A 14,178-nucleotide genomic window follows, 5' to 3' on the forward strand; every position below is an offset into this window, starting at 1 on the left:
ATTAGAAAAGCCTCTCTTCGCTAGTGTTAATTTAACACCGAGTAATGAATATTTAAGGTCCTAATAAATGTGCAAATTAACAATTACCCGGCAGCACCCCGCAGCGCATGCTGGCAACTCCTGCGTTGCAACAGAAACTCAATTTGGGCCTGTGTCAGTCTTATTACTGGGGTCTCAACACCGAGTCTCGCCTCGCTCGGGAAGGCTGGGAGGAAAAGACCCTAGCAGTGGGGGCTCCGCAGACACCAGGCCACCTGGGAAGCAGGCGGGGTGAGCCACTGAGCCCTCTCCTCGATGTCTTTGGACATGTGGATATTCATTAAGTTTAAATCAGACTGTGCGCGAGTGTGCGTGCGTGTGCGTCTTTCTCAGTAGCTGTCTACCTGATTTAAGACAAGGTCAAGTACTGAACCTAGGGACCACCAACTTAGCTAGACTAAACCCAGGGATCCGACGGTCCGTCTCTGCCTCCCCAAGGCTGGGATCACAAGGGGCACACACCACCGCACCCGGCTTTTACATTGGGGGCTGGGAATACCAACTCAGGTGTTCAAGAATTTTACCCACTGAGCCGTCTCTCCAGCCTCCAGACTGTGAGTTCTTTACTGGGCAGGCTGTTATGAAACTCAGACAGGAATATGGCAGTAATTGAGCCAGCTAACTTCCCTGGGCGCGTGGTAGAGCATCCAGGCAGACCCATCTCCGTATTTGTTCTGAGCACACTGAATTCAAATTAGAGTGTGCCCGTGCCATACAATAAGGGATCTTCACCACACATGCACGCATACACCCTCCTATACATCAACAGTGAGCCCCAAGCCTGGATCATGAGCCATGCATCCAGCAGGTAAAAAGAGCAGTACCAATTCACCCTCACCACTGACTTGCGTGTTCTTTGCCTCCAAAGCAAAAGAAGAAAAGAAAAAGAAACCTGCTGGCTGACACATGGAGAGAGAAAGAGGCAGAGAGAGAGAGAGAGAATGGATGGGTACCTCAGGGCCTCCATCCACTGGAAACGAACTCAGCTCGTGCTGATCTGCTGCCGAAGAGATGACGATGAATTTAATATGATATTAAGGAAAATCGATAAAATCAACTAGAGATGTCTACTTTTAGGACTTTTGAAAAAATAGCCTAGATTTTTTTTTGTTTACTTTTATTTATTTATTTGAGAGCAACAGACAGAGAGGGAAAGAGACAAACAGAGAGGGAAACAGGCAGAGAGAGAGAGAATGGGCGTGCCAGGGCCTCCAGCCACTACAAACGAACTCCAGACGCATGCGCCCCCTTGTGCATCTGGCTAACGTGGGACCTGGGGAACCGAGCCTCGAACTGGGGTCCTTAGGCTTCACAGGCAAGCGCTTAACCGCTAAGCCATCTCTCCAGCCCTAGATTTTATTTTTTAACTTTACTCATCCTTGAAAGAACCTACTCTAACTGTAATTCGCATACGCTTTCATGACGATGCTGCTAGCGTACAATAATCAGGGTACGACTCGGGCTTCCACTGAAGAGAGGCTTGATTTAATTACAAATACTTTTTTTTCCCAAAGACACTCCCCTAGAGTTTGCAGTTTCTGGAAACAATATTCATGAACTTTAAGAAATCACCTTTACTGTATACAAACATTTTAACGCGTGCCCAATACTGATTTCACTTTGAAAGGAACCACCAACCATGGGGCGCTGCATCCCAGTGACTTACTCCGGTATATGTACCACCACAGAAATAGCTCTGCGACACAAGCCGAGCTACAGGGACGTTCTGAAAACGATGCCACCGCACGGGAAAGACAGTCTTCCTCAGTGATGACCTCCCCGTGCCATCAGAGAACCGGAATATAAACAGTCCAGGGCCACGGGGACTTCCAGATCTCCATCGCAGCTTGCTGTGCCAACGTCATCCTTTACCTAAGGACGGTTTCGGCGGGGGGGCGGGGGGGGGGCAGGTAAGAGGGGAACTAAGTGATCGGCTTTGCGCCTCCTTCACTTTTCTTGGGGCTCAGACGCTAACACAGCGAGGAGGACTTGGGAACAACAAAATGCACCCCTGGGTAGCTCAGATTACAAACGAAGCCACTGAGTAATCAAAAACCAAAATCCTCTTCAGCCAAACTGGCCACCAGGTCACACACCTGGGAAAACAGTGCCTCTGGGGTTTTAGTAGGAAGCAAATTCAACAAGTGAGAGATACATGTGAGCCAACCCTAGAGCAAAAAAAAAAAGAACATGAGAAGCGTCAAGTAGGGCCGGTTTGCTATGAGGTGTACCCCCCCCCAAACCAGCCACTGGACGCCGTGGGCTCTGAGCCACGCGTATTTGACAAGTGAGTCAGCGTCACTTCCTCGGGCTGTTCTACTGAGTCATGCAGCCGCCAGCTCTGTCTGGGTCTTCTCCATCGAGTTTAATCCATTTCTTTTCTATTTCAACCTGTTATAACAAAAAAGAAAGCATAGGGGGAGCGGCTGTTAGCAGATGCAATCCGATCCGACACCAATTCCTCTTCAAGTCAAAAACAGTGGCCATCTCACCCTGGGGACTCAGACACAGCCTGTCCCTCCTCCCACACCATCTCCTGGGACAACAGAGCACCCCTCACACCCACCTAGCCCATCCACACATATACAAGAAGCCCCCCCCTCCACGGTCAAATCTGAAACTTTTTTTTTTTAATTTTATTTATTTATTTGAGAGCGACAGACACAGAGAGAAAGACAGGTAGAGGGAGAGAGAGAGAATGGGCGCGCCAGGGCTTCCAGCCTCTGCAAACGAACTCCAGACGCGTGCGCCCCCTTGTGCATCTGGCTAACGTGGGACCTGGGGAACCGAGCCTTGAACTGGGGTCCTTAGGCTTCACAGGCAAGCGCTTAACTGCAACGCCATCTCTCCAGCCCAAATCTGAAACTTTTTTAAACCCATAGCTTTTGCGACGCTTGTTACAAATAGGCTTCTAACACATCAGTTCACTTCCTATCTCCCATGCAGAACGTGAATGCCAACAAGACATTGGCAGATCTGGCTAGACAGTGACCAGTTAACCCCCCCCAAGCTTCGCCTGTCCAGCCACTGCCCACCCGAGACGTTGTAACACGCAAAGTTATCTAACTGAAACCAACAAGCTTACAAACCAGTGATGTAGTTGAGCGGAACCATCCATCTGTCCTCCATCCCAGCTCAAACGCCACCTGATGGACGCATTTCTGGACCACAGCAGATAAAAAGCCACCTGTTTATTCTCTAGCCCGTTGCCCGACTCTATTTTCTCTTTTAGATATGGCACAGTTGAAATTACGTTATTCGCCTGTCTAGCAAGGTTTGTGTTTTTCCACAGGATAAGGACCTTGTCTCTCCTGCTCACAGCTGTATCCCCAACTACAGCAAATACCTGGTGACCCCACTATTCTGTAGATCCTTATTAAATGGAAAACAGTATTTGGAAACTGTCACTAGGGTGCAAACCAACTAGGAAATATTACGAGGCTGAAAAAAAAAAATGCTGCATCGTGTCATTTGGAGCAGTTGACTAAAACTTGAGTCAGGTCACGTTCACAGCCCGGGAAGCAGACTGTGAGGAGCAGATGGGTGCGTGGAAAATCTCCTGGGAAGACTGGCACTCCACACCCTTGATGACGGTGGCCTAGGCGGCACAGAGCAGTAGCTGCCCATCACCAACTTACCCGACAGGGGCAGAGACCACTGAGCTCCCATGCACAGACCCCTAAGCAGGAGTCAAAACAAAACAATGCTGACTTACATCACTGTATCATACAGCCACCAGCTGCAGTTACAAGAACTTACATAAACCAGGCATGGTGGCGCACGCCTTTAATCTCGGCACTCGGGAGGCAGAGGTAGGAGGATTGCTATGAATTCGAGGTCACCCTGAGACTCCATAGTGAACTCCAGGTCAGCCTGAGCTAGAGGGAGACCCTGCCTAGAAAAAAACAAAAACAAAATAATAATAATAACATATAATCATGCTATTTTTCTTAACATATTTTTTCTAAGTCTCCCTCTAGCCCAGGCTGACCTGAAATTTATTATGTAGTCTCAAGGTAGCCTCAAACATTGCCTCCCAAATACTGGGACTAAAGACATGTGCCACCATACCTGGCTTTTTGTTTGTTTGTTTGTTTGTTTGTTTGTTTGTTTGTTTGTTTGTTTGAAGTAGGGTCTCACTCTAGCTCAGGCTGACCTGGAATTCACTATGTAGTCTCAGGAGGCTTGTAAATTCTATTAGAAAATATAAGTGTTCAACTGACACAGAGAGAAAGACAGATAGAGGGAGAGAGAGAGAATGGGCGCGCCAGGGCTTCCAGCCACTGCAAACGAACTCCAGACACGTGCACCCCCTTGTGCATCTGGCTAACGTGGGACCTGGGGAACCGAGCCTCGAACCGGGGTCCTTAGGCTTCACAGGCAAGCGCTTAACCGCTAAGCCATCTCTCCAGCCCTTTTTTTTTTTTCTTGTTGTTGTTGTTGTTGTTTGGTTTTTGGAGGCAGGATTTCACTGTAGCTCAGGCTGACCTGGAATTCACTATGTCGTCTCAGGGTGGCCTTGAACTCACAGCGATCCTCCTACCTCTGCCTCCCAAGCACTGGGATTAAAGGCGTGCGCCCACACACCCGACCCTAGCATCATAATTTGTATTGTAAATACATTTCTAACATATAAACTCATCTTAACATCCAGTCTTTCATTGGAAACTGTATTAAGTGTCTCTCACACTCTCCAGAATAGAGGGGAAGAATCAAGCTCACAGGTGACCATCAAGTTTCCATGGCTAAGCTCTTCCCTTGACAAATATTACACACACACACATTCACACACAACTGTTACTTAAGAAGACAAAGCAGGGCTGGAGAGATGGCTTAGCAGTTAAGCGCTTGGCTGTGAAGCCTAAGGACCCTGGTTCAAGGCTCAATTCCCCAGGACCCACGGTAGCCAGATGTACAAGTTTGTTTGCAGTGGCTGGAGGCCCTGGTGTGCCCATTCTCTCTCTCTCTCTCTTTCTCTCTCTCTCTCTCTCTCTCTCACTCTTTCTGTCTGTTGCTCTCAAATAAATAAAGTAAATAAAATAAATCTTATAAAAAAGCCACTGCCTGGCCCAGTGAGGAGGGCCGCAGGCGGCCGGAGCCTTGGCTGCAAGAATGGCTCAGGGCAGAGGCGACAAGAACACATTCACAGAGGCCTGGCAAACTTGACAGTCCCTCTCAGGATCCGGCTGTGAGCCATCACTGACCTGGGTAGCAGTAGGCCACTCTTGACGTCTACAACCCTTTTGAGAACCGGGAGCCTTGGCAAGCCTATGAGCCTCCTGCTCCAGCCTCTGCACAACTGCCTCCAGCTCCTCCCTTGAATTCCTCAAGGAAGCTCAGCCCAAGAACTTGCAAGAACAGAACCCAAGAACTATGGCTCCTACAACACTCGGGTAAAGTGGGTGTGTACAGGGTGGGCTTGGGGAGAGGGGCCAGCCTGGGGGCCTGGAAATCACACCCCTCTCTCCCTGCCGATGCTCAGCAGCCGTCAGCAGAGCTGCTGAAGAAACAGGAGGTGCTCAACCGAAAGGCAGAGGACTTGGATCGCCGGGAGCAAGCACTGCAGAAAGTTGCCGTGGAACAATGGGTCCCTTTTGCCTTCTTTGTGCCCTGTTCAGCCCTGCCTTTTCCAGGACATCTCCATGGGCACACCCTAGGAATTCCAGAAAACGTTATCCACTACGGACGCGCTCTGGACGTGCAGCACACCGGCTCTTTTCCTGAACGTCCTTCTGTTCCTGGGCAGTTTCGGCGTGGGGGCCAGCAGTGGCTCGGGCTGTCTCGGCGCTGAGTCCTCTTGTCTGCTGGTGTCGCATGATGCATAAGGCTTTCCGGAGTGACAGTGGAAAATGGAATGTTAAAGGGACACAATAGACCTGGTTAAACATCCTCCTGTGCAGCCCTTGCCTGTAGGCACACAGAGTGGAGATCACAGCCCAAGTTGATCTTCCTGACAGATTAAGGGGAAGTTCCAGGAATAGTTACCACGGGTCTCATTGTAAAAAAATAAATAAATAAAATGCATTTTCTGTTATCTAAGGAATGGGATGACCCCTCTGTGCAATGTACCTTCCTGTACCTCTCTGTTTCCAAATACCTTTATGATTGCATCGTGACCTATGTAATGAATACTTTGTGGCTTTTTTTTTTTTTTTTGTAATGACCCCTCTTGTTTAACAAGGACTTAATGTAACTTTGAGGTTTAACTTCCATCCTGTTTTTACAATGAACATCTTGTGGTTCTGTCCAATAAAAGCGGACACTCCCTGCCGTTCAGGGGCCACATTCTGAGATCCCGACCTCTGGGGTGCAGACCTGGTGTTGCAGCTTTCTTCCTGGCTTTTCTCTTTTCTTTTCTTTCTTTTTCACCCAGTGAAACTTCGCCTCACATTCCATGAGTCGACGGTCTTACTTGTGTGACAATGGACCCCATCGCAACAGTTCACTCAATGTCTCCGTCTTCTTCTCCATTCTCTTCGTTCAGGATGCGTTCTTTGTCCTCCAGGCTGTAGTCATGCCAGGCTGGGCGGTTCTGTGGCTGGATCTCTACCACCACGAGGACCAACACCAGCTGTGGCTGTGCTCATACTGCCGGTTGTTCTGCTCTTCCCTGGCATCGCCGTGCTGGGCACTGTGATGAGGAAACAGCTCCACTCTTTGTACCATCGCACAGGTGCCAGCTTTCAGAAGGTCCAGTGAGAATTTTCTGCCAAGGGTTGGGAGGTGGGGTCTTCTCCAACCCTGCAGTCCAAACTGCTGCTGCCAACACAGCTGCTAAGGCCACTGAGAATACCTTTAGGGCCCGATAATCCCCACTGGGATGCTGTGGTAGTTTGAATAGATGGCCCCCAGTATATTCAGTGTTTTATTAGTTTGTAGTTTACATCTGCAGCCACCTGGCTGGAGGCAGGATCGCTGGGGTGGATCTTAGGATCAAGCCCTAAGGTGTACGGTGGTGGCTTTGAGATTCCAACCTAAAGATATGCAAAGTGCCTGGAGTTCCTGAAGTGTGACTCTGTGTCTTTTTTGGTCTTGTTTTGTTTTGTTTCTTGGCTTTTCTCCCTGTCTCTCTCTCTCTCCCTCCCTCTCTCTCTCTCTCTCTCTGTGCTTGGTCTTTTAAGACGGTGGGGGGGTGTTCTTCTGCCATTATGGAACTTCCCCTGGATCTGTAAGCTTCAATAAATATCCCTTCCTCCATAACTGTGCCTGGTCTAGAAGTTCATCTCAGCAACCTGAAGCTGTCTGCCACAGATGCCCCGGCACTGCCACATGAAGGAGGTGGCACAGTCCCCATCCCTGAGCTCTCTGGGACATGGGGAGATACCATTACTTGACATCTAGGACTGCTCAGACATAGGGGAGGCCACCTGTGACCCAGTCATTGCTGGCTCTCTCCCCCATCAGGCTGCACTGCGGCCACCTCTCACACATCCCAACCTAGCTTCTCTTAACTGTGCCAAGGCTGTCCCTTCAGTTATTTAAATAAAAATTAAAAGAAAAAAAACGTGTTAAAAAAAAAAGATGATGATGACAAAGCAAATATTCAAAGGCAACACGGGCCCTGGCTGCAGAGGGCTTAACTGAAACGCAGGCTTTGGGATACCTGGATGTTGTAGCACGCTCGCTGCAGGATGTGTTTCTGTGGCTGGACGTCACTCTCCACCCCTAGACACCTGACCTCTGTCCCTGAGGCACAGGAGTCGGGGACTGAGAACTGCACGGTGGCAAACGGATCCCAATCCGAGGGAATCTCTTGGTCTGATCCAAGCTCCAGCTTGTAAGACAGGCAGTGGGGATGATCAGAACCTGGAGGAAACCAAACAAAATGGTCAGATGATCTCAATGGGATGGGAACTCTCCTCTAGAACAGAGAAGGCACATACCTCTCACTGGAATAAGCCACTCCATTGGCACCACGGCAGAGAAACCCCAGACAGACAGCTTGCCAGTTCCACAAGTGCACCAAGAAGGGATGCAGATGTGCTTGTTTTGTGTAAAGAAATTTTTTAAATATTTTATTTATTTATTTATTTACTTATTTGAGAGAGAAAGAGGCAGAGAGAGAATGAAAGAGGGAGAGAATGGATGCACTACCAGGACCTCTAGCAACTGCAAACAAACTCCAGATGCATGTGTCACCTTGTGCATCTGGCTTATGTGGGTACTGGGGAATTGAACCTGGGAACTTAGGCTTCACAGACAAGTGCCTTAACTGCTAAGCCATCTCTCCAGCCCAGATGCACTTTTAAGTGAAGTCCTAGCTCCAGAAGTGTAACTTTAGTAACTATATACCTGCACAGATCAACTTCTAAAATTGCTTTCAATGGGCTGGAGAGATGGCTTAGCGGTTAAGCGCTAGCCTGTGAAGCCTAAGGACCCTGGTTCAAGGCTCGATTCCCCAGCACCCACGTTAGCCAGATGCACAAGTGGGTGCACACATCTGGAGTTCGTTTGCAGTGGCTAGAGGCCCTGGCGCACCCATTCCCCCCCCCCTTCCTCTTTCTCTCTCTGTTGCTCTCAAATAAATAAATAAATACAAAATTAAAAAAAATAAAAATTACTTTCAATTACAAACATTGTAAAGCTTTTTCTAATTAAAAGATAACAAGCATAATTACTTGGCTACAATGTGCTTCAGCCCCATAGAAACTTTCTCCTTAACAGACTGAATAAATTTTCATAATAATTCTTCAACCATCTTTGCCACTATTTATTTGTAGATAATGCAATGGTAAACTTCAAGTGAGGTCCTATTCATTAAAAAAAAAAAAAAATCTGCTTTTTTAAACTTGAAGTTTTACTTTCTTTCAGAAAACATGCTAAGTCAATAATTCCTTTTTAAGGGTGGATGTGGTGGCACACGCACTAGGGAGGCAGAGGTGGAAGAATCGCCATGAGTTCGAGGCCACCCTGAGGCTCCATAGTGAATTCCAGGTTATCCTGGGCTAGAGCAAGACCCTACCTCAAAAAACCAAAACTAGGGAGGAAGGGAATTACCATGGGATACTTTTTTTATAATCATGGAAAATGCTAATAAAAAATTTTTTTAAAAACCAAAACTATAAAAAAAATAAGTAAAAAAAATTCTTTTTATAGAGGTGAATACTACACAACAATTTTTTTTTCTCTACCATAATTTCCACTCATGGCTCTGAAATGCTTTGAGTGGAGCCCATGCACAGCACGGAGACCCGCATATTGGCCTGCAATACTGCAAGCTAGCATTTGTGTTCACGGGGTTTAACTTGTCACGTACTGACTGTCCGTGCTAGGCTAGGCTAGGCTAGCTCTGTGCAGACTTGACGTCCTGGGTATACTCAAAGATTAGGGAGCAGCACATAGAGAGAGAGGGTGTGTGTGTGTTAATGGATTTTTTAAAAATTTAGAGCTATAGAGATTGCTTAGCAGTAGAGGCACTTGCCTGCAAAGCCTAGGTACCCAGGTTCAATTCCCTAGGACCCATGTAAGCCAGATGCACATGGTGGTACATGTGTCTGGAGTTTGTTTGCAGTGGCTGGAGGCCCTGGTGTGCCCATTCTCTCCCTCTCTCTCTCTCTCAATAGAAATAAAATACTAAGGGCTGGAAAGATGGCTTAGTGGTTAAGGCACGTGCCTGCAAAGCCTAAGGACTCATGTTGGACTCTCCAGATCCCACATAGGCCAGATGCACAACGTGACACAAGCACCCAAGGTCACACACGCGCACAAGGGGGCACAGGCATCTGGAGTTCGATTGCAGTGCTTGGAAACCCTGGGGCACCAATTCTGTCTCTCTCTTTCACACACACGCACACACACACACACACACACACACATATCTTTAAAAAGGCCAGTCTGTTGGTGGCCCGGGACAGAGGATATAAGATTATAACCTGATGGGAATATGACCAGCTCCCAATAGGATCAGACAATAAAATTCATAATCAATTTTAAAAAGAACAAAGGACTAAAAGGTAGAAGATACTGTTATCTCAGTGCTGACCACGAGGGGGCACTGTCGGGCTTTCTTAATTGTTAATCTCACCATAACCTTTAGAAATTTATTTATTTACTGTTATGAGAGAAAGAGAGAATGGGCACCCCAGGGGCTCCAGCAACTGCAAACGAATTCCAGATGGATGCACTATCTTGTGCAACTGGTTTGCATAGGGGCTGGGGAATCGAACCTAGGTCCTTAGGCTTCACAGGCAAGCACCTTAACTGCTAAACCAATCTCTCCAGCTCCAACTTTACTTTTTTGTCTTTTCGAGGTAGGATCTCTCTGCTGTAGCCCAGGCTAACCTGGAATTAATCTCAGCGTGGCCTCGAACTCATGGTGATCCTCCTGCCTCTGCCTCCCGAGCGCTGGGATTAAAGGCGTGCACCACCACACCGGCTCACCGTAACTTTAAATTGTTAATGCAAACCACAAAAATCCTTTTTGGTCTGAATGATATGTAATCCCTTGTGAGCCAAAAGATTTCCCAACTGACCCTGAACTGTTGAGAGTTGAAGGCAATGAACTGTAAGGAGGAGGATGAAAGGAATGGCCGGGCGTGGTGGCGCACACCTTTAGCGGGAGGCAGAGGTAGGAGGATCGCCTGAGTTCAAGGCCAGCCTGAGACTACAGAGTGAATTCCAGGTCAGCCTGGGCTACAGTGAGACCCTACCTTAAAAAACCAAAAGAAAAAAATTAATAATTTTTTTTTAAATACTGATAGTGGACAGCAAAGTGGAAGGACCCTTTGGGGAGGGAGAGGAGGATCAGTTGCAGGCGGACCCCCCCCACCACTCCACGACCATTCCTCTTTCCAACTGTGCCGCCCTCTGCGTCTCCCACGGCTAATCGGGATCCCTACTGTGGAAGTTTCTCTCCCGTTCTTTCCCTCTTGTTCAACTGACTGTTCCCTTCTTGAGTCCTTTGTAGGACACCAGGCATGGAGGTAACTTTGGGGCAGATTTGGGGAAATGGATGGGTGCACTCACTAGTTCCTTATTTGTTTAGCCCAAACTTTAGGGAACCCTATCTAACAAGTGCGGGGGATAAAGATGAGGAAAACTGATGGGTCCCCAATTCCAAACAGCTCTACTTCGGGAGACATTTCAGCCCAACTTTGACCTCTCAGTGCTATGGTCTTCAAAGGAAGCAGGTTTTTGGTTTTGGTTTTGGTTTTGCGAAATAGGGTCTCCACTCTAACCCAGGCTGACCTGGACTTCACTATGTAGTCTCAGGGTGACCTTGAACTCAAGGCGATCCCCCACACCCCCACCCCACCCCACCCCACCCCCGCCACTTCTGCCTCCCAAGTGCTGGGGACTAAAGGAGTGCTCCACCAGGCCCTGCTAAGGGAAGCAGTTTTATTTGGGGTGCTCTATAGCCAGTCCTTCTCAAACCTGGCCACACCTTCAGAATTTCCTCAGAGCTTTTAAGTAATCTCTCCATTCAGGCTCCACTCTATACCAGTTACAGCCGACTCCCTGGGGGGAGGGGCCGTGTCCCCAGGTGACCCTCCTGCCAGGAACACTTTCCTGCAGCTCTGAACGATGTGGGCAGGAAGGGCAGGCCCCAGTGCAGTGAACTGCTTTCCTGGATTTGTCCTGTATCTGCCAAATAGCTGCAGCTTGAGCTACAGACAGGGTCCGGTGGGTAAAGAGACACGGACTTGGTGGGCTGAGAAGCCCAAGTCCCTCATGCCAAAGGAAGTCCCCTCCTGGACACCCTCCACCTTATCAACGTCACTGGGATCAGACACTGCCCGATTACACAGCCAGGGTAGCTCAGGGCAGTGAGGGGGTGGCGGGGGTGGTGATGTGGAAATTGATTCTAGTAGGGCCTGGGTTCAACAAAAGGCCTCTAACAGACCCTGCTGGTCTGATCAGCTACAGCGTGGTGGGAAGCCCAGGACCTCCAATGGCATAATCCACACAGACCACGCCTCCTGCATTCTCTTGTTACTGAACTCCTGAGACATGTTAAGCCCTTCTCTTTTTTTTTTTTTAAATACTTTTTTGTTCATTTTTTATTTATTTACTTGAGAGCGATAGACACAGAGAGAAAGACAGACAGAGGGAGAGGGAGAGAATGGGCGCGCCAGGGCTTCCAGCCACTGCAAACAAACTCCAGATGCATGCGCCCCCCTTGTGCATCTGGCTAATGTGGGTCCTAGGGAACCGAGCCTCGAACCGGGGTCCTTAGGCTTCACAGGCAAGCGCTTAACCGCTAAGCCATCTCTCCAGCCCAGCCCTTCTCTTTTTGTTCTCATCTCAGGGAAAGGCGTACCAAGTTCTCAATGATCTTTTTGTTTTGTTTTGGTTTGGTTTTTCGAGATAGGGTTTCACTCTAGCTCAGGCTGACCTGGAACCCACTATATAGTCTCAGGGTGGCCTCGAACTCATGGTGATCCTCCTACCTTTGCCTCCTGAGTGCTGGGATTAAAGATATGCCACCATGCCCGGCATTCAGTGATCTATTTTGAAAATTATTTGGCGCTTCTTTTGATAAAAAGGAAATGAATGGACTGGAGGGATGGCTTAGCGTTTAAGTCATTTGTCTGCAAAGCCAAAGGACCCAGGTTCCATCCCCTAGGACCCACGTAAACCAGATGCACAAGGGGTGCGTGTGCCTGGAGTTTGAAACCTCCTGAAGCCACGGATCTCCCCTGGGGCTTGTGTGACAACCTGACTCCTGAGGCTTTCCATTTTTCCTCAAGATGGCCACCAGAACTGGATAAAAGTAGGCTGGAGAGATGGCTCAATGGTCAAAGACACTTGCTTGCAAAGCCTGATGGCCCAGGTTCGAGTTCTCGGTACCCACGTGAAGCCAGATAGATGCACAAAGTGGGGCAAGTGTCTGGAGTTTGTTTGCAGAGGCAGGAGGCACCAGTGCACTCGTTTATGGTCTCTCTCTCTCTCCAATAAATAAAAATATTAAAAAAAAAAAAAAGAAGGATCAGGGAGGAGGCAGAGGTAGGGGGATCAGCGTGAGTTCAAGGGCACCCTGAGACCACACAGTGAATTCCAGGTCAACCTGGGCCAGAGCGAGACGGTACCTTAAAACAACATCAACAACAACAACAACAACAAAAAAAAAAGGTGCTGAGCGTCTGCATAACTTAGAAGTGAGAGAGAAATGCGAAGGGCTGAGCCTTGGCTAACTGGCAGGGGAGCCCACTTTGTTGCTTTAGCAGCAGCAGGCGCTCCAGGAGGCCAGGAAGGAGCTTGGCGCTCAGCGGGGCCTGGCTGCAGCAACAATCCTCATTTCAAATCAAGACCCCATGGAAACCATCTTTTTTTTTTTTTTCCAGGCAGGAAATTTGCTCTGAAGACAACCCCACGTACGGCGCCGGATTTTTGCCAGAATTCGCAGATTTCATCAGCAAGCATTTGTTGGCGGGAAGACTCACTCCTTCACCCCACAAACTTCAATGCTATTTCCTGCAGGAAATGCCGTCTGATTCCGTGCTGGATGCTTGTAAATACAGACACAAACGTGACCTCGCGCTCCCCAGAAACCCAACAGTCTAGCAGGTGAAAAGTACCCCAGGAGGAGCTGCCTAGATGCACCCCGGCAGGAGCTCTGTGCAGCCCGTGCACACTGATCAGGGGAGACCTCGAGACCGCGAGTTTGTGCCCACCTGGGTGCCGAGGAAGGCTTTTCCTTCCTTCCCTCCTTTCCTCATTTGCTTATTCCTTCCTCCCTCCCTCCCTGTAGATTTTCTATACACCATCCACAGCAAACTCTTCGCCTAGAATGGTCTTTCTTATGATGTCAAAATAAATGGGATTAAAAACTTATCTTGGGTCTGGAGGGATGGCTTAGCCATTAAAGCACTTGTCTGCAAAGCCAAAAGACCCAGGTTCGATTCCCCAGGACCCACGTTAAACCAGATGCACAAGATGATGCATGCGTCTGGAGTTCATTTGCAGTGGCTGGAGGCCCCGACGTGCCCATTCTCTCTCTATCTGACTCTCTCTCTCTCAAATAGATAAATAAATACAAATAAAATAACATATTAAAAAACAAGTTATCTCGGTTGGGGAGATGACTCAGTGGTTAAAGGCACTTGCTTGCGAAGCCTGCCAGCCCAAGTTCAGTTCCCCAGTACCCACATAAAGCCCAAGAAACCTTGGTATGTGCATGCGCGCGCACACACACACACA

At 48.5% G+C, this 14,178-nt stretch overlaps 1 protein-coding gene across 2 annotated transcripts in view; it reads right to left on the minus strand.

Moving 5' to 3' along the window:
- Nucleotides 1-1,935: 1,935 nt before the first annotated feature.
- Ston1 (stonin 1) overlaps nt 1,936-14,178 on the minus strand; it is a 65,748-nt gene continuing 53,505 nt past the window's right edge. For both annotated transcript variants that reach the window (XM_004660151.2, XM_045137391.1), the window contains exons 3-4: nt 7,643-7,845; nt 1,936-2,430 (exon numbers count right to left, since the gene is read on the minus strand). In XM_004660151.2, the coding sequence (XP_004660208.2) occupies nt 2,356-2,430; nt 7,643-7,845 (278 nt within the window). In that variant the 3' untranslated portion in view covers nt 1,936-2,355. The remainder of the gene's footprint in view (nt 2,431-7,642; nt 7,846-14,178) is intronic.

The sequence above is a fragment of the Jaculus jaculus genome, chromosome 18 (assembly GCF_020740685.1).
Source record: "Jaculus jaculus isolate mJacJac1 chromosome 18, mJacJac1.mat.Y.cur, whole genome shotgun sequence".
Lineage (NCBI taxonomy): Eukaryota > Metazoa > Chordata > Mammalia > Rodentia > Dipodidae > Jaculus > Jaculus jaculus.